The sequence below is a fragment of the Aplidium turbinatum genome, chromosome 4 (assembly GCF_918807975.1).
Source record: "Aplidium turbinatum chromosome 4, kaAplTurb1.1, whole genome shotgun sequence".
NCBI lineage: Eukaryota > Metazoa > Chordata > Ascidiacea > Aplousobranchia > Polyclinidae > Aplidium > Aplidium turbinatum.
In genome coordinates this window covers 41,693,569-41,714,877 of record NC_137475.1, presented here as the reverse complement: position 1 = coordinate 41,714,877, position 21,309 = coordinate 41,693,569, and the positions used below count along the sequence as shown (strand labels likewise).

The window sequence follows — 21,309 nt, the reverse complement described above, 5'->3', positions numbered from 1 at the left end:
AAACTGTGGTGAAAATGTTTTGAATTAATTCTTCGTAAATAATATTTCAATTTTGTGGAAACTATAGCTTCTTGCAAACATCCTATTCGTGATTCTATGGAAGGAGCAAAATTTTTTAGAAAATCGTAAACACAAACATCCTGGATAAATTTTATGGCTTATATAGAGGGCCGTGAAATGCATTTGATCACAAAATTTTTTAACTGATTAAACAGGTCTCTTACACCTAATCATAAGAAACTACAAAATGAAGGTAGTTTTATATGTATCCTTGGTCGCCCTTTTCTTCATGACAACTGAAGGTATTTAACCTATTTACTGTAGGCCTATACTAAATTCTATTAGAATATTTCAAATGAGGTTTGATGTTATTGGTATATCTTTAATTTTCAACTGCAAACTGCATGTTGGAAACGGTTATCTTTTTTTTTTACAGTTCTGAAAATTAGCCTTTGCGGATTACAGTATAAAAAAAATTGTAGAGATATGTGAAATGGTTTTACTGCATGAAAGAGAAAATTTATTTGTCACATATGTAACGTTTTCATCTGTTTTGTTCACAACACGTTGAAATCGAATATAATAAAGCAAATCAAATCTTTTGAAATATGGAATGGGGTAAGAAGACATCAATTTGGTCATCACCAAAAAAATAACGACAAGAATTTTTTTCAGTCTACACTGATGCTTCCTTTGTTCTTTAAAATGTAAACCGCCATTTGCGTTAATGCAATAGGTTGAGTTTCGCTTTTAGTAGCATGATCGTTGCTTACTTCACTATGTAGATATTAACGACCTGTTTGAGCCTTATACTGAGGTTTTGTTGTGGTAATAGCAAATTTCACTAGCTTTCGGAAAACAATTCCTTAGTCATGTGCTATGAGTTCCCTTTTCTTAGCACATGACCAGGGAATTGTGTTCCCAAAGCTAGTGCAATTTGCTATTACCACAGCGAACTCGCAGCCAGGGGCACCGGAACGGTTTTTGAATGGGGTGCAAGATTATGAAAAAAGGGCACTTTTGTTGCTGAGAGGCCAATTTTTTTAATTTTTAAGATAAGATATGGCGGGCATCCGCCTCCATGCCCCCCGCTTCCGGCGCCCATGCTCGCAGCATCAGGCTAATCAGGTTGTTAATATCTACTTTGCAAAATTTGAATAAATACTTGCAGTAAGAGTACTGTAGATGTTCAAATTAACATTGTGTTATATTGTGCAGCTCTTATATGCTACGAATGTTCAAATGCTCTCAGCAATGATCAATGCAATGCTGGATTGAACGGAGGGTTAAAAAACTGCCCATCAAATGCTGTAAGTAAAAGCCTTGTTGGTTTTCAGAAAAGATCTCACCATTTTTGTTCCCGTTGAAAAGCGTTGGTTTTCAAAAATGGGAAGACATATTTTAAGAATAATTGAATAAAACTTTGTGAAATAATTGTCAATATCAAGGGTTTAACTATAATAGATTACTGTAATATTGTGACCTGTCATTTAACATTTGCAATCATAAAACAACTTGGCGATACTACTGTAATTTGGGGATATACACATTAATCCTGCTGAGTTAAAAAGTATCATCAGATTAAAATTGAAAACATAAAGTCTAGAAATGTTTAATTTTAATGTTTAAACAAACACAAAGGTTATAGAGTTTATTAATATGTTTCAAGTTCTAAATATCAGTAACTTAAATTTTGAAATGCAAAAACATATTTGCAGCTGTCTTGTGAAAACTTGGTGAGGACACTGAATGGAGAAACCAGGTACTTCAAAGAATGTAAGCAACCACAAGCTTGCAGAAACAACTTGAAGGGGGTAAGAGTTTTATCGTAAAAATAGCATAAAATTGAGTTCAAACTTTGGATAAAATTGTTTATAACATGATGAAATTGTGTTTCCACCAAAGTTTCTCATTTAATTTTTTTTTCGTTTCAAACTTAATTAAACTTAAATGTTTCTTAGAAAACAAAATTTTTAGTTTCTCTCAGCATTCCTACTGCTAGTCGGGGGAGGGGTAATTGGATTTTTTCTGATTAACTTTAGCCTGATTTTAGAATAAAACAGTATATTCCAAGACAATTGTTAAAAAGTTTCAAATTTCTGAAAGTTTTCATGACAGAACGTCAACGGGCCCCAATGCCGCCCAAACGACCCCATCCATTCTGAATGTTGGTGCTGCTGTTCAGGAGAAGATTACTGCAACAGAGGCCCACTCTGCTTAGGTGAGAACTTTTCCATTTTGATGCAAAGTACATTATAGTGGTAAAATAATAATTACCTACACAAAGGAAAAAACAAAATGTGTTAAACTGTTTTATTTGCATCAACAGCGCACGGGTACAAATAATTGACACGGCGAGAGAGCACAAACAAACATAGCCAGGTCGAAGACTTTAGAAAACCCGCCTGCCACACCCCGCGGCGGCGGGGAGCGGCGTGATTTAGGGGTGACGATGCACCCGGAGGGGTAAGTCCACCAGCTTAGGTCGCGGGGGCCAGGCTGAGGAGTCGAGGTACCTGTGGAGGGAGAGTGTGGATCGAAAACGTTACATGACCCGTCCGCAAATTTAGAATGGCGGAGCGGGCCAGGGAAACAGGCTCTTTCTGCATTGCCCAGAAAGATGGCCTGCGACGGGCCGGGCGACCCGTCGCGTGTGGACGCTGGAACCGGCAGTAATTGACCGCCGGGCGGCGCCCACGTCTCCCTCACGCGACCTCGGCGCAGGTACTTGACTCTTATACCCGGTCTGCCAGTAGGCAGAGCGGATAAAATTGGGGTCTACCACGAGGAAGAGAGTCAACTATTTAAGGATAATTTGGTTCTCGTGGCAAACAAAATTCAAATAAAAATGTGGAGCAGAGGCTCGATTAATCAATAGAAACAAAAAATATAAGTGGGATTGTAATACATACTCACTGGAGAAGAGTAAGCTTTGATTCGGCGAGCACGGACGTGCACTGGCCAGACGTTGACGCAGGTTTGCCCAGCTGGGTCGGGGAGGCTAGCGATTGAAACTAGAGGCACTGATAGGCTACATTACCAGGAAAAAGTAGAAAATTGGGGTGGAAATTTTGAGGCTGCATCGAGTTGATCAGGGGATCGTGTTGATCAATGCGTTGAAAGCAGAGCGAAGTTGATCCGAGCGGGCAAGAACAGCGTTACAAGGCGAAGGCAGCGTAAGATAATTCGAAACAATTGATTGATTAATACATAGAGATATAGTGATGATTGAAGTTACTTAATTGCTGTTAAACCATGTACATTAGACATTTTATTCCTTTCCTTTGTTCATTTTTGAATGCTTGGGTTTGATGAGACTGGAGCGTTATAAAAAAAGATGACACTGGTTTATAGACATAAGTTGATGATATAAGGTGATGAATTTTAAGACAATTGATATAAGGTTATGACGTCTAAACGGTTTGCTGTCTTGCGCGCTCGGATACTTACTGCAACGTTTCTGTTATTGGGGAATAAGTTTCTGATCGCTGAAGTCGTCTTTTCTATACCGTAGATACACTTACAAGTAACATATTGAAAAGTATTCCACGTTTTATATGCTGCATCGGACTATTTAAGTTGGTCTTAAAGCAATGCAAAGTTTGTGGTTGGAAGCAAGTTTGCAATAAATTTTAAAAATAGATCTGGTTGACAATTGACCTTTTGTAATGCGAGAACAAAGTTGTAGGCTACGTCTTTAGTCTCTTATCTTCATGTTCAGACTTGCAACACTATACATTGGGCTACTTTACATATTTTCAAGAGCCACAGAATTATTACGATATTAAAGTGTGTGAGAGGGTAAGTCATGCAGGCCTACCGGTTAAAATCCATGCCTGATATCATCCGTGTCTATACTTACCAATAGTAAATAAATAGGAAAAGGAACCAATGAGAGCGACACTACAGCGCCCACTTGTATCGAACCTGAAAGACCGATAAATGGATACACACGTTGTGGTGGCGTCCGCGAGCTAGATGACACTTTCAGGATTGGTTCAACGTGCGATTATGGTTGTGTCTCAGGTTAGAGTTTATAAACACATTTTAGAAAAAAAAAAAAAACGCGAAGTTGCTGTTGTTGTAATAGGAAAATGTATTAAAAGGTTTTTTAAAAAGAAACCAGTTTTGTATCACATTTTCAAGCGTCACACAAGCGCGTTTGCTTAATTAAAATTAAAAACTAGAATAACAAACCTTGCTTATTGTTGTTTGTAATGGTAAAATAAAACGTTCACAATTTGCGTTCATCTGGATTATATGAATGTGTAAGCTGGTACGTACATGAAACGTTATATATATATTTTTTTAAACCAATCACGGCAGCTTCTCATACAATAATTAATTACATTTATTGAGTTCCATTAAGGATTGGGAATCTCCTGACTATGAAGCAGCAGGTCAGCGACTCTCCATCAAGTATCGGTTCAGAGTTCAGTATTTTTTATTAAAAATGGATGGAGAATCAGCAGAGCCCTATTTATGGCATATTTATTCTACTAGTGTAGAGCATCATTAGTGCCTTATTCAAATAGAATCCATAATAATAATCCAATAAAATCCCATAATTAATTCACAAGATCTTAATTATCTCTTTCTGCAGGATTTACTCTAAGTGGATCAACCAGCACAACATGTAGCAGAGATGAAGGTGTCAATACTGCGTCGTTTAACCGGTCGCCCCCTGAATGCATACGTGAGTATTGCTTCGAAATTACAAATCGCTACAATTTCTTCAATAGCTGACAGACCCAATGCCTTGTTCGTCAGTTAGAGCTCACTACGAAAAGTGTTTACGTCACATTAGAATAAAATAAATTCACTAACGCATTTTGTACTTTTTTATCGCATTCAGGCGCCTTTTAGAGCGTCGTACCCTGGCATTTACTTCTCGCTCATGGAGCCGAATGATTTTCCGGCAGCATTTGTACCACCAACACGAAAACACGAAAAGTATTGCCAAAATATCTGTAGCTAGAAATAGCACATAAGTCTCCATAGGTGCTTTCTCTGGTGTAAATTATCAGTGAATTGGTTCATTGTATTGTTTAGCATGAACCAGGTAGCAATGGTCTAAGACGAATATGTGTTTTAATTTTTCCTTTTGTATGGTTTGGAAATAAGTTTTTATGCTTTTCCATTGAATCATTTTAGTTAAATTTGTTTTTTTATTCTTTCTTTATTTGATAAACCTAAATCATTTGAAACTGGCAAACCAAACGAGATATTCAGCTGAGGTTACTCTTTGTGTTTTCAATACTCTCCACGCTGGCGCTGGTGTTGGTCCATACAGCTTTTAATGGTTTCTCCCAATTTATCCAATTCAAAATTTACTTTTATATTATCCGCCAATCAGCCATTTGCGAACCAAGATACTTTCCTTGTACGTAACGGTTTGAATACAATGGACAACATTATTGTTCCTGTTTAAAAACGATCTTCCTGGGGTCAGCACAAGACTGACCACTTTCTGTAGAACAGCGGTTGAATGGCAAAAGTAGTGGTCGAAAACTCAGTGCCATCAGTTGATGTTGTGATACTGATGAGCTCAGCTCAACCGGCGAAACGCGTGTCTATCGATGTCAATTCTTGATACAATTTATTATCCATTGACAAAAACTATTTCTTATGTGAAATTATAGAAATTAGGATGAGAGAGTCATATGAATATCCGCCACAAGCAACAAAAATGGCTGTTTAGTTCATGTTGCTAATTGTAATATTTGTAATTATTGAAGCACCTCCCGTTTGTCCGCCTCCAAACAAGCCAGTTAACGGAGAAGTGAACTGTCTCAACTCAGTACCCCCTAACGAAGGTTATCCCTTGGGATCTGTGTGCGAATATTCCTGCAAAGGAGGTAAGAAAAAGAAAATACAAGTGATGATATTTTTCTTTCATTTTTTTTATTTTAAGTTTAAAAGCAAATACAAGAAAAGAGGGTATTCTAGTTTGTGTTGATCATAATTTTTGCGTCATAATTTATAATTTTTGCGTCATAATTTTTGATCATAATTTTTTGCAGCAATTGAAACCTTTTCGGTTAGCCAAATTAATGCTGATTTTGTGATACCAATATCATATTAAGCTTATTTAAGCTCATTTTAATGGAAGAAAAAAGAAATAGAAAAGGAAAAGCACAAATATATTATCATAAAAATTCAACTCATAACGATAATCGATTGTTCTATCTCAGGTTCAATAAACTTTGATAGATATATGATTTAAACTTCCAATATACTGCTTTATGTTGTATGATAAATATCTCCACATTCACAAAAGATGGTCTCTTATACTGCGCATTGATATCTAGCTTGATAATGTCTAATGCTTGTTCGATAAATGTGTTGAAGTACAAATGAGCTCATCCCATTATGCAGTTGCATTTCAGGATATAAAAATGTAATTCTGAGAAAAATCTTGTGAAGCTACTTTGCGTAGCTGCATTCTTGTTTGCTCGTTTTCTTGAAAAGTTTTCTGCTATTGAGGAACAAGAAAACCAGTGGTTGAGTAAGTTTTAAATCCTAAACCTTTACACCTATGTATATTTGAAGAATTGATGTTTTCTTTAGGGTACACTCTAAATGGACCAGACACTACGACTTGCAGAGAAACTACTGGGGTTGGGGTTACTAGAAAGGCATCTTTCGACCCACCACCGCCAATATGCACACGTAATTATCTATTCGTGTAGCTATACTGTACAGTGTACATATACTTGCCATTAGATAGCATTTTCTCGAAATGTCTACTTGTAGCCTAATTATAAAACAAGTCAAATGTGCATCTATGGATGCAAAGTTAAGCTAGTCAATATCCATCAGACTAACTAGTCTTCCACAGGTGTACAGATTAACTAAATGCCATGGAACAAAAAAATTGTAAGCTATTGAGACAAACAGTTTTTTCCTTGGAGGTCAGAAAAAAATCCGTGGAAAACTTTAGGTTTCAAGACTTTATGCTGATAATTGAAATATTTCTAATTCTTTTAAACAGCTCCTACGTGCCTTCCTCCAAACAAGCCTGAGAATGGAGATGTAGACTGTGGTGAGGAAGTATCCCCTGATGGACGTTATTCTTTGGGATCTCAGTGCATATATTATTGCAACAAAGGTACGAGATAAGTATCATTTCATATATTTTTCTTTCATGTATTTTATTTTAAGTTTAAAGATAAAGATAAGTAAAAAGAACAGGCCAAGCTGTAACTTGTGTTGGTGAGAGGTGGGCATCCATTACTTTAAAATTAGCGCGCGTTACTGCTACCCGCTCCCGATCGATAAAGTAGCACGCTACCCGCCGCCACTACTCGGATAAAGTCGGGCGCGCTACTTTTCTTTTAAACCGACGCATCACTTTTAACGTTAAAGCTACCTTGAAAACAAATGATATCATTCGTTTACTCTGCTATTTCAAAGTCGTTATTAAAATACTTTCTAGATTAAATTTATTGTTACGCATCCTTCAAAACCACGAACTTTTCAAAAGGTAACTTGATGAGTTCTGCCCGCTTTAGTAACTTACATTGTTTTCAACAGAGAAAAGTCTTTCCACTGCAGCACTAGAAGGAATGGCAAATGGGGTTGTTTTAGTTAATGTATAGACGTTTTAAATCGGTACTTTGAAAGTTCAAGAACTTGCTACATATGAAAAAATGTAGCGCAGCTACTGCAGCCGCTGCTTTAACAAAAATGCAGCACTGCTATTGGCACAATTACCAAAAAAGTAGCGGTGCCAGTAGCGGCGCTACAAAAGTAGCGCGTTACTTCCCACATCTGGTGTTGGTCATAATTCTTTATTTTTACATCAATTTATATTGTTGGAACCAAACAGATTACTTAAATGCAGATTTAGCTGTATCCGTCACATGTTCAGCTTATTCAGGTTTTTTGAATGGCAAGGAAATAGAAAATATCTAACAATAATAATAATAGTAATAATAATCAAGAAATGAAGTATCTTCTGACAGGTGTCAAACCCAAATTCAAATTCCTTTGCATAGTAATAATAATGTTGTTTTTATATAGAGCTGTATCCACCGCAAAATGCGTTGCTCCTCAGCGCTTTACAAAGCAGACATAGTATCAATGCAGCCGTATAGAAACGCTTTACAAAGCAGACATAGTATCAATGCAGCCGTATAGAGACGCAACTGAGTACATTATTACTCGAATCCATTGAATTGCTCAGATTGAATTGCTCGACCCCATGCCTACCGATTCTGAGGCGAGCGCACTAACCACTAAGCTAACGAGCCGGTTAAATAATTAATCAATAACTCATTATGAAAAGTGGAAAAAGCTAACTGGAAAAGGCGATCGGATACTAGGACACTTCCTCAAATGGGCGATCTAATACAGATAATAATACAGTCAATCCAAGCAATTACTAAGCAAACAAATCAACATTTTTTTTCCTACCTTCAAATCATTTGGCTATGCCAACACTAACAATAATATTTAAATAAAAATTTATAATTTATGTTGCCGAACCGCGGTTTTCGTCCATTAGGACTCTTCAGCACAACCGTATCGAAACAAAAAAATTACAATAAGAATTGATAAAAGTACAACTGGCCCAAAATAACCCAAACATTACAGTTTAAATAGATAAAAAGTCAATAAATGTCTCCATATTTTTTTCTTTTCTTCATAGTTATGGTAAAATCAGTGGATAGGCCAAATACAGAATTTTGTACAGAAATTACAATTTTTTCATTTCGATTCAGTTGTGTTTAAGAGTCTTAATAGATAGACGAAAACCGCGGTTCCGTAACATAAATTATAATTTTTTATTAAAATACTATTGTGAGTGTTTGCTTAGCCAAACAATTTTAAGGTTTAGACTTTAAAAACAAACTGTTGATTTGTTTTCTAATTCAACTTTCACAATATATTCTACACCCAATAGTGTTGACAGTTATAAGATAAATATATCCATCTTTACTGAAGATGATCTCTTACAGCAGAGCGATATTTTGTTTGATAATAATGGACCAATAAATGTGGTGAAATGCAAATGAGCGTTAATTTTCTCTAGGATCCTACGCAAACGTTTTTTTTTTATATATTTTTTGTTTAATTTGCATCCACAACCAGCGGCAGCAGTTGCCGAGTGGTTAGCGCGTTGGGCTCGCAGTCGAGAGCCTGCATGTTTGATTTCAGCCACCCGCACTTGCTGTTGTTTCTCTGGGCAAGAAACTTTACGATAATTGCCTCTACCCAGTGATCGATTTCGAGTAATGGGTAGTACCAAATTTAAGTCATAAGTAGAGTAGACAACCGGAAACAGACATTGCCGTCGGCTGCAGCGTGGGTCAGGTGTACGTCGGAAGGCGTACACCGATGCATAGCGCTCAAATCCGCTTTCCCGCAATGCAGGGTAAAGATATGAAAAAAAAACAACCTCAAAGAAAAAAAAATTCATTCACCAGTTATACATCAATGTGTTAACTAAAAACACATAAATGTAAACATAATATTTTTTAATCCGTTTTTATTTTTATTTTTTTCTGAAGGTCATATATTATATTTTTAAGTTCATTGCAGTGGACTCATACATGAGTATTTGGTAATTTTTAGACTAAAAATATGTCTTAAAAATTTCATAGGAATCAGGCGTTCCAGATCTCCCTAAAGTCTTGCCCAGTATTCTTTCTTTCAAAGGTTATTTGTAGTCAAACATTTAGCAGTTTTCTTAAGTTACTTTGCATCCTTGTATCCTTCTTTATTTACAAAGATTTGATTTTAAATAACAAACAAGCCCATGGTGAAAAATCTCTTGAAAAGCTCACACGTTTGTTCGTAAATATGTAAAGGTTTATTGTATTCTTCAGGGTACATTATAGATGGACCAGACTACACGACTTGTACTGAATCTGTCGAGGGTTCCGGAGAAGCATCTTTCGAGCCACAACCTCCAATCTGCTCAGGTAATTAATCGTACGTTTAGGCCTACTGTACATATTGTTGACCTTGGATAGCGTTTTCCAGAAATTTGCTTGTTCATTATAAACCTGCCAGGACTTTGCGTTCTCAACATCAATTGCTCTTGTGCAACCCTTCATGTAAGACACAACATGGAAATCGCACCTTCCCAGTTGTTGGTGCCAGTTGCTGGAATTGCCTATTTGTGTAAAAGAAGCTGAAAATTTAAATGAATTCAAAGCTCGCTCGTAAACGTTCTATTTCAATGAACATTATGACTGAAAGTACCGAATTAATTATAACCATTGTCATGTACAGCGCCCAGGAGCATAGTTTGACTGTGGATGTGGCGCTATATAAATATTGTTATAATAATTATTATTATTAAATGGCTACTTAATAGTCAAAAGAGACTAGGCTATACGTCAAGATTCTCTTACAATTGCCTACAAAATAGTATGTGTCATATAAATATTCGCCATGGGCAACAAATATTGCTACTTGTTTTATGTTGCTAATGTCCAGACAGCAAAGCTCATCACTTTTACATTGATTCAACATTTGTAGACGTTAAATCAATGTAAAATGACGGATTTTGCTGTCTGGAATGATAATATTTGTAATTATGTGAAGCTCCACCTACTTGCCCACCTCCAAACAAGCCTGAGAATGGAGATGTACTCTGTGGTGATGAAGTATTCCCTGATGGACGTTATTCGTTGGGATCTCGGTGCATATATTATTGCAACAAAGGTACGAGAATGGCATAGTTTACACTATGCTACTTTTATTTATTTCATTTTAAGTTAAAGGGTTAAAGCAAGAAAAAAGACCAGTCCTAACTGTAGTTGTTTTGTTTATGATTCTGTATTAAATATTTTGAATCAACCAGATTATTATTAAATGTCGCTTTTGATGTCTGTTACTAATATCATATTCAGCTTATTCAAGCAAATGAAAATGCGAGGGAAATGAAGTAGAAAAGGAAAGCAAAACTATATTCTCATAACATTCCAACTCATACTAATAAATCGATAGTAGGCTAACTATCTCAGGTTAATTACTACAAATTTTTCATAATCTATTCCCCACCCAATCGTATTGATCATTGGAACAAATGCAATAAATCTTCACTTCCGATGAAAACAATGCTCATACAGGTTACAGCACATCAACGACTGATTAAATTCTTACTCGAATTATGCGTTGAAGTACAAATGAACTCATTCCGTGCAAGTTGCTATGCAAGATTTAAATCTAGCATTTGGTTGTGAGAATTTCATAGGAATCAGGCGTTCCAGATCTCCCTAAAGTCTTGCCCAGTATTCTTTCTTTCAGTGGTTATTTGTAGTCAAACATTTGGCATTTTTGTTAAGCTACTTTGCATCTTTGTATCCTTCTTTATTTACAAAGATTTGATTTTAAATAACAAACAAGCCCATGGTGAAAAATCTCTTGAAAAGCTCACACGTTTGTTCGTAAATATGTAAAGAATTATTGTATTCTTCAGGGTACATTATAGATGGACCAGACTACACGACTTGTACTGAATCTGTCGAAGGCTCCGGAGAAGCATCTTTCGAGCCACAACCTCCAATTTGCTCAGGTAATTAATCGTACGTTTAGGCCTACTGTACATATTGTTGACCTTGGATAGCGTTTTCCAGAAATTTGCTTGTTCATTATAAACCTGCCAGGACTTTGCGTTCTCAACATCAATTGCTCTTGTGCAACCCTTCATGTAAGACACAACATGGAAATCGCACCTTCCCAGTTGTTGGTGCCAGTTGCTGGAATTGCCTATTTGTGTAAAAGAAGCTGAAAATTTAAATGAATTGAAAGCTCGCTCGTAAACGTTCTATTTCAATGAACATTATGACTGAAAGTACCGAATTAATTATCACCATTGTCATGTACAGCGCCCAGGAGCATAGTTTGACTGTGGATGTGGCGCTATATAAATATTGTTATTATTATTATTATTAAATGGCTACTTAATAGTCAAAAGAGACTATACATCAAGAATCTCTAACAATTGCCTACAAAATAGTATGTGTCTTATAAATATTCGCCATGGGCAACAAATATTGCTACAGTACTTGTTTTATGTTGCTAATGTCCAGACAGAAAAACTTGTCACTTTTACATTGATTCAACGTTTGTAGACGTTAAATCAATGTAAAATGACGGATTTTGCTGTCTGGAATGGTAATATTTGTAATTATGTGAAGCGCCTCCTACTTGCCCACCTCCAAACAAGCCTGTGAACGGAGATGTATTCTGCGGTGAGGAAGTATTCCCTGATGGACGTTATTCGTTGGGATCTCAGTGTATATATGTTTGCAACGAAGGTACGTGATAGGTATAGTTTACAATTTATTCCTTCTATTTTAATTTAAGCTTAAAGGTAAAGACTAGAAAATAGAGCATGCATAGGGTGGCGCCCGAGAGCTTTTTCTGACGTAACACGCTCTTGCTTTGCCTCAAAATGCTAGAATTCCTTCAATTTGTACAACACTGTAGGCCTATAGCACGCTCGTGCCTCGCTAGGGAATTGAAAGCATTGAATTTTTAGGAATGCCTAATCGCATTCTAGCTGTTACTTCATACAAGCAGTTCGTGCCCAGAGGTGTTGTCGTCCTGCCGACGACTGTGTATGAGCGGGCATGTCAATAAGCAACGCGCCGCTACACATCACATAGCTTTATGTTTGTTAGTCATAATTCTGTGCTTTCCCAGCAATTCAAATCTTTTGAATCATCCAGATTATTACACGTCGATTTCGCGATATCATTATCATATTCAGCATATGCAGGTTCATTTAAGTAGCAGGGATACAAAGTTGAAAATGAAACTAAATCTATACTGTATTCTCATCAATTTCAACTCAAAACAATAGCACAATTAATTTCGAAAGGATTTAAGTCGTGTTAATTGTTTCTCAATCAACTTTTTACATCGAATTCTAAAATGCTAACAGATTTTTTCAATCAGGTCAAGTTTTTTCTCTATCAAATTTTTAGTTATGCTATCTTTATCCGTTATAATACACAAAGTAAATAATTTATGTGGCAGCTTGTTCAAGTACGGTATATTGTCAATTTTGCAAGACGGTGTAATGGATAGTTCTATTTCAGGTTCACTAAACTTTACATTCTACATCCAATCTCAAATTGATATTTTGTTATGATATAAACACCATCGCTTTTGATTAAATATTCCTATAATAAATATTAAACAGTATCCCTTTTGACTTGTGTATATTGATGCAATTTAATCAAATATAGTTATTATTCTACAGGGTACATTGCAAATGGACCAGACTACGCGACTTGCACTGAATCTGTTGAGGGTTCCGGAGAAGCATTTTTCGACCCACAACCTCCAATATGCTCAGGTAATTATTCGTACGTGTAGGTCCACTGTAGCCTATGTTTTTGCCAACAGGTATCACTTTCCAAAAAACTTACTTTAAGGACCAAGAAATCGTGTTAATAAACTCTCACAACTTCCTAAAACAATATGAGGAGTCATGTGAATATCCGCCAATAGCAACAAATATCGCTGCTTGGTTTATGCTTAATATTTGTAATTATGTGAAGCTCCACCTACTTGCGCGCCTCCAAACAAGCCTGTGAATGGAGATGTACTCTGTGGTGATAGAGTATCCCCTGATGGACGTTATTCGTTGGAATCTCAGTGCATATATTATTGTAACAAAGGTACGAGATAGGCATAGTTTACACTATGTTACTTTTATTTATTTCATTTTAAGTTAAAGGGTTAAAGCAAGAAAAAAGACGAGTCCTAACTGTAATTGTTTTGTTTATGATTCTGTATTAAATATTTTGGATCAACCAGATTATTATTAAATGTCGCTTTTGATGTCTGTTACCAATATCATATTCAGCTTATTCAAGCAAATGAAAATGCGAGGGAAATGAAGTAGAAAAGGAAAGCAAAATTATATTCTCATAACATTCCAACTCATAAAAATTAATCGATAGTAGGCTAACTATCTCAGGTTAATTACTGTAAATTTTTCATAATCTATTCCCCACCCAATCGTATTGATCATTGGAACAAATACAATAAATCTTCACTTTCGCTGAAAACAATGCTCATACAGGTTACAGCACATCAACGACTGATTAAATTCTTACTCGAATTATGCGTTGAAGTACAAATGAACTCATTCCATGCAAGTTGCTATCCAAGATTTAAATCTAGCGTGTGGTTGTGAGAATTGTTGTTTAATGTGCATCTCCAGACTCCAACCCCAGAAGAGAACTTCATCCACCTCTTGTGTATCAACGTGTCAACATACGTAACACAAAAAAGTCAAAATAATGTTTGGCCGTATTCTTTCATTATCTTATGAAGGCAAATGTTTAATATTTTTGATTTCACAGTAGGCTAGTGGTCACGTGAACTAGGCATAGTAGGCTAGTGAACAATAGGAACTTGATAGTTTGAAATTAAAAAAAATGATAAACACTTCATAAGAATCATGCGTTTATGACCCATTAAAGATCTGGTCTATCTGAGACTGGATATTTCAGCCAGATGGATTACTTCTTGCAGTGGTTATTTTTAAGCAAACATTGGAAAATCTTGTGAAGCTACTTTGTATAGCACCATCATTCATGATTTACAAAAGTTTGCTTTTGAGTGTTCCTACGGCTCGATGTAGGATTTTAATTGTGTTACTGTTGTTTTTGCATTTCGTCTGTTTTCGATGACGTGGCCTGCCTGCTGACGGCAGTCGTAATGCCTTGTAATCAGCGCTTCTGCACAGGCCCGTAGCCATCCGGGGGCCAGAGGGGGCCTCGCCGCCCTGAAAAAATGTTCGCCCCCCCTGGCAAAATCCCAACATTCTCGAGCAACAGCTACAATTAAATAATTCAATATTTTCGTCCCCCCCCCTAAAAAAAAGTTGGACCCCCCTTGCTCTGCGGTCTGGCTACGGCCCTGCTTCTGCAGCATGTCCAATTTGTCCATGTTGTTTCGCTTTAGACTCTGGTGCAGGTAGATCTGAGATTGATTCCAGGTCGAGTTAAACCGAAGACTTTGAAAAATATTGATTGTGTTCTTTCATGCATGAAGCAGTGAGAATAAGTCGGGCAATAATGTGATGACATCTTAAACCTGATATAACATTAAAAATGCGCCATGTAGCTAAAAGATCTTAGCTGTTGTAGAGCAAAAACAAATAAAACTAAAACATTATTTTTAGAATTCATTAGAATAAGATGCTGCCACAACGGTTTTACGTTATGCCATTTTCTTAATTTAGATTTATGTGCGGTGACGTGTAGGCTGTAGTCCGAGGTCTTCGACTACCAAATAAAATATATTTTCTTCATCAAAGCAGCCACTGGATAGAAGTTATAATTTCGCATCTTACGATTTCAATAAATAAATAATTCAAGTTGGTTTTCCTTGTTTTGGCTGTGTGGTGAGGATGGTAGGACCGCATTAAGCCCCTACTTAAAACAAGGAGCAAACAAGATAGATCTGGTAGAATCAAATGAATATTCCAAATATTAAGAAACAATGAAGTCCATCGTTGAAAAAATATTCGATAATATCGTTTTTAATTTGTGCATAAGTATGCAACTTAAATCAAATATAGTTATTACTATCTGAAGCCTTTACAAATTGTTTCACCTAACGGATCATCAGAAGGTCTTATTCAAATAGTATGCAACTTATGTATTCTGCAGGGTACATGATAGATGGACCTGACTATACGATTTGTACTGAAACTTTTGAAGGTAGTGGAAAAGCTATTTTCGATCCAGAACCGCCCATCTGCAAAGGTAATTATTCATTCTTGTAGACCTACTGTACTGTACATATTGTTGACGTCAGGTAACATTTTGTTCTTCGTCAGGTACCACTTTGTTCTTCATTAGGTACCATGCTCCCGGAACAATCTCGAGAACTTTTAATGTTTATTCGACATGTCGGATGCTTTTCTAACGTGTTTGTGCTTCAGCTCCACCTTGCGTACAACTGGATGACATTGAAAATGGAGAAGTTTCTTGCCCTGATGGCACTAAAAGAGAAGCGATCTGTGAATTTTCTTGCAATAAAGGTTACAGTCTCAGCCCTTACTATATAACTGAAACAGAATGTTTAAACAACTCAACATGGAGCAATCCGAATCCTTGCTGCTTGGGTAAGTATAGTCTACCTCTCAAATAGGATTTCAATTCAATCAAATTGATGCCAAAGCCGATATAAGCAAGAAATAATTTAGATTAATTTATTTTTACATTTTTGGTAATGCAAAAGTTTTCTTTCAACAACATGAGAATGTTAATTGCATATGTACAGAAAATTTGTAAATATGGTCTTGCTAAGACAAGTTAGAGGTTTTATTGCAAAAGAAACTATTGATACGCTTTGAACAATCAATCATTGCCAACAAGTGTCAATATGGTTCACATCTATGATTATTGTCATAGAGAATTGTTCACCTGATGCTCTCATTGATTACGTCATCGTTCTTGACTCTTCATCTTCTATTAGTTCACCTAATTGGGATGTAATGCTGAAGTTCACAACCGCCTTTATTAGGTAAGTGCAGTGTGTGCAATTTTTTAACTTGTTACAGTAATTTCATTTAACTACATCTAAACAGTTGCATCAATTTGAAGCCTTTGAGTAAAATGTCTACTTCACTTACTTTGGAATTTGAATCAGCTAAAAACTATATAGTATACTTTATTATTGGTACATATCTAATCATATCTTAGTAAATCGTACATATGTATTGATACTAACAGCAACGGCAACAACACTTCAACAATCGGAAAACTTCACTCTGCCAATCTTGGTAACCGGCCATGCGTCCAAAGCCTCTACAAGTATGCGAAACTACCAAGAATAACCTATCAAGGCTTTGTCAGTCCGAGGACAAAGATGCAAAACCAACCAACTAACTAACTAAACAAAAACGCTGTACAATCACTAGGCCAACACTGTTACTTTAGCGCTGTTCTAACCGCTTTCGTCAACTTTTCATCTTAGCTTTTTTTTGTTTTCAGAAACCTAAACATTCGTTCAGATGCTGCAAACGTTGGTGTGTTTCGCTACAACAGACGCGTCGATTTTAAGACGAGAATATTTCTCAATAAATATAGAAATGATAAGGCTGGGTTGATAAATGCTGTACAGAGAATGACCTATAGCGTAGGTAATGAACTGTTTCTTAATTCGTTGGTTATATCTGCTGCTTCAGAAAATGCAAACTATCTTCATTGCTTCCATGAAGTTTTAATTATCCCGTTAATGTATGTCGACAAAATGTCACGCTGGAATTATTTAAATTTAAGATAAAAAGGACCATCGCGTGGCATAATTGTAAAGCTTTGAAGTCAAACGGGGTGTAAAACAATTTTGGAAATAGCCTTGGAATCTCTTTTGTGGTGATAGTATCATCACCATGTTAGTGCTTTTTTCAGTCGTTGGCTTATAATAAAAAAATGCAACAAAACTAAACCTTTATTTTGATATGTTTTCTTTTTTCCTGTGGCCAATATAAACTAGTTATGTTCTTTTAGTGGGATGGCGCAGTGTATAAGCTCTTGTTTTGTAATAACGCAAATGTGGTTCGACGCCCGGCTTCAAATGATTGTTGCAAAACACGTCGAACCGCTACCCAAGGTGTAATAAATTTACTGGGCATGGTGGTGAAAAAAAGGTAGCCGAAAGAAAAAGCCTGGCAGCCCTATTCTTCTTAGTGCCAAAATTTTAGTTTAATAAGAATCTTAGCTCCTTACCCTCTAAGGCTCAGTAACGGAGTAGAGGAGCTTTACCATAATTATGTTACTTTACAGAATCAGGAACTAAGACTGGTGCTGCTCTAAGATACGCCAGAAGAACTATGTTTAACATAAACCAAGGAGACCGCCCAAATGCGCATAATACTCTTATTGTGGTCACTGATGGACGAGATCCAAATACTAAATTTGTAATCGAACAATCTGCATTTTTAAGAGATGCAAACGTCCTTGTAAGAGATGTTTACCTCACGTTAATGCTGTTTATTTAAATGTTTTGATATAAGTTATCCTTCAAAGTTAATATTTTATATTAATATATATTATTATTATTATTAATATTAATATTAATAATAATTAATATTAATATTATAATATTAATATTAATTTATCCTTCAAAGTTATCTTTTACTTCAATGAACATTATGACTGAAATTACTGTATTAATTATCACCATTGTCATGTACAGCGCCCAGGAGCATAGTTTGACTGTGGATGTGGCGCTATATAAATGTTGTTATTATTATTATTTATTATTATTATCCTCCGTCGAATAATGTCAACTATTTTCTGCAATATAACTGAGCCGACAAATGTGTTAAAGTCACAATATTATCCGACAGAACGTGTGGTTGCGCCATGTAATTTTTGTTCTTTGATTTTGATCAAAAAGGTATGCTAACATTTCCATTTGAAAACTTTGGCTGAAAAAGCATTTTTTTTTTAATTTAGATGTAGAAACTTTGATTTTGATGTCATAATGTTTTCATAGACTTACGCAATTGGAATCCAGGCAGCTGGCAACAAATTAGATATTGAACAACTTATGGCAATTGCTGGTTCTCTAGACCACCTCAGGATTCTTGATCGAGGTTTTCAAGAACTAAGCCAAAGTTTAGCGGCTTCACTGAGCGAAACCACTTGTGCGTCTAGAGAATGCCCAGGTATTGTAATATATACATAGTGATGTTATCTTGTGTGCTGAGATTTGCGAAGACTTAATGAAATTGTGAAGACTCATAAGCTTCAATGCTGATAAGTCTTCACAACAAACACTGTAAAAAAGTATATCTGCAACTGCAAGACTGCAACTCCATGCCACTAATATGAACTTGGAAGCATGATGATCTTTGCCGATGCTATAGACAGTTTTTTTTTTTTTTTAACAATGCAGGAAGCAGCTCACTGAATAACAAATACATCTTTGTTATGCTTAATCTCTATGATGAAAATATATTATTCTTTAAGTTGATTTATATCTAAAATTTCAATAAGATTGTACGGTACTTGACTTATAGTCTGTGTCAGGTGTTGCCAGGATCAACTTTTTGATAAGACTTTCTCAGTTCAAAGATTAAGATTTTCACAATCAATCATCTACATACCGAAGTTCTTTTTCGCTTTCACTCTCTGATAGGTGACTTAGTAGCCATCATGAATTTTATAATTTTGCATTTTCTTTATTCCAGGAGTTCCTAAGTAAAGAGGTACAGTGCCCACGCGAATACTAAGAGCTTATTCATAGATGAATACATGGCAAGAAGACACTTAACCAGAGGACTTTTGATTTCAATCACTTCTTGGATTTTGTTTTCCATTCAACTAAGCAGCTCATCTACCACTGACCATGATATCATCAGTTCATGTATACATATTATTGATTATGCAAAATATTATACTTATAATCACATTCGAAAGCATTCTCATTTCATTATTGTAAATTTACGCTTCAATACCATTCCTTTACTTAGCTATCCGTAGGTTGTATTCATAATAAGTTAAATTCCCAACAAATGTATCTTTGCACGCGTTTAATACGCATCATGTTTATTTGTTCAGACCAGAATGATTTTACAATGAGCGCTGTATATTGCTGTATCATCGACGCTGTGTCTTATGATTGTCGTTGACAAAATACATAATTAAGCAGAACTTTCACCTTGTGGTCTAATAAACGCGGAGTCTTGCACTGCAGCAGAGTTTGAAATACTAAAATCCAAGTTTTTGAAGTTGTGAAGGTTTAAAAAGTTGCCAATCGTAAAGATTTTACCTCGTCCTAAGTCGTAGGTTAGTATCAACAAGTAAAATCAAATATTTTTGATAAAAAGGTTTTCATTCAAGTTTGCAAGCTTGTTACGTGTGCAACATGTTTAGAACTGCATTGTTTTCATCATACTGTGTAGGTTGTTTACGCAGTTGGACTTGGATTGTCCGCATTAAATTAGCTGCGGCTATTTTTCTCATGCAAGTGTTGCCAGATAATAAATCTTACTCTAATCAAAAAAATTGATGCCGACGCAGATAAAAACTTTGTGGTTGGGGAAATTTTGAAGTCCTGGGCAGAAATAAAACCTTAACCCTTATCCTTACTCCAACCACAACTTTAATCCTAACTTTGGCAACACCTGTCACGAAATAATGTTTTTGATCGTAATCATGGCAACTATCTTATAAAAATAGCCACTTTGATTAAAATGTATAGACGTTAGTTTAACAGACTGTTGGCAGTAACAGATCTAAAATATAATTTGAAAGAGGTACCAGAGTTTAACCAAATAAGCATTCTAAGAAAAAATAGGCAATGTAAATCAGGGATTCCCAACCTTTTTTGCACCGTGGCCTCCTTTAAAAATTTTGAAAAATCAATGGCCCCCCTATTTTTTTAATCTTTTGAAAAAATTAAGAAACGTCATTTTAATTAAAAAACTTGCTGATACAGTAACCGGTAGTTAGAATGATCAAATGATATAAATACAACACACAATAAACATGATAATACATTCGTCGTTGTTGTGTGAACCTCTGGGGCCAAGGGTCTATCCTTTCACCACTCCAGATTCACGATGTTCCCGGACTACACTGGAAGGCTACTAGAGAGCAGCCAGTCTTTGGTTTCATCATCCAACATTCACAGGAGGGGGAAGAGCAGAGATGGAGAAACCACGTGGGCCTCGTGGGCCTGGGCCCACCTACTTTATTTTCTGGGTGGGCTTGGCCCACCCACTTTTGAAAGCCAAAGTTCTTTGAAAAGGTAGCGAAAACGGCAAACCAGAGAGGGAGTTTCAAAAAAAGGTCTTCACTCATTTGATAGGCTACACCAGGCCCAGGGGTCACCAACTGGCGGCCCGCCACGCTGTATCGCTGCGGCCCGCGGAAGGTATCAGCGTACAAGTATAACCAAAAATACTTTTCTTGAGGAGTTAAAGAGCACGAAGGCAAAAAATACTTTCTGGGAGGCACATTTTCGCTTTGCATAAGATTCCACCGACCGACCAATCAGATTATAGTTCTAGGTGGGGTTTGCTTAAAGTTATTCCAATGCGATGTCCAGCCACACTGTCCCAGTGGTTGATTAAAACGTCTGTTTTCGAAATTGTCTGAGAGCATAGGGTTGCTTATTTTAAGTTTGCAAATGTCATGTAAACACTCGTGTGCGTTTCACCGTTATTGTGTTTCACGAGCAGTGTTCTCTTTATACAAGTTTTTGTTGGCAAAATGAGTCGGTGTGCCAACTCCATTTATAAAAATTGGCAAAATATTATAGGCCTATATAAATTTAAAGTCTTTTTCTGATTGTATTATGAAAATATTTAGC

The 21,309-nt window shown here is 36.2% G+C and overlaps 1 protein-coding gene across 1 annotated transcript; it reads left to right on the top strand.

The window, feature by feature from the left end:
* Nucleotides 1-201: 201 nt before the first annotated feature.
* LOC145769292 (P-selectin-like) lies at nucleotides 202-19,646 on the top strand. Its single transcript, XM_082580881.1, has 22 exons — nucleotides 202-302; nucleotides 1,219-1,310; nucleotides 1,719-1,814; nucleotides 2,119-2,221; nucleotides 3,880-4,026; nucleotides 4,604-4,696; nucleotides 5,739-5,858; nucleotides 6,571-6,672; nucleotides 6,995-7,111; nucleotides 9,834-9,929; nucleotides 10,558-10,677; nucleotides 11,435-11,530; nucleotides 12,156-12,275; nucleotides 13,226-13,321; nucleotides 13,527-13,646; nucleotides 15,651-15,746; nucleotides 15,926-16,108; nucleotides 16,398-16,509; nucleotides 16,980-17,128; nucleotides 17,772-17,947; nucleotides 18,487-18,658; nucleotides 19,184-19,646. The coding sequence occupies exons 1-22, from the start codon at nucleotides 248-250 to the stop codon at nucleotides 19,195-19,197; spliced, it is 2,475 nt and encodes an 824-aa protein (XP_082437007.1). The 5' UTR covers nucleotides 202-247; the 3' UTR covers nucleotides 19,198-19,646.
* The last annotated feature ends 1,663 nt before the right edge of the window (nucleotides 19,647-21,309 follow it).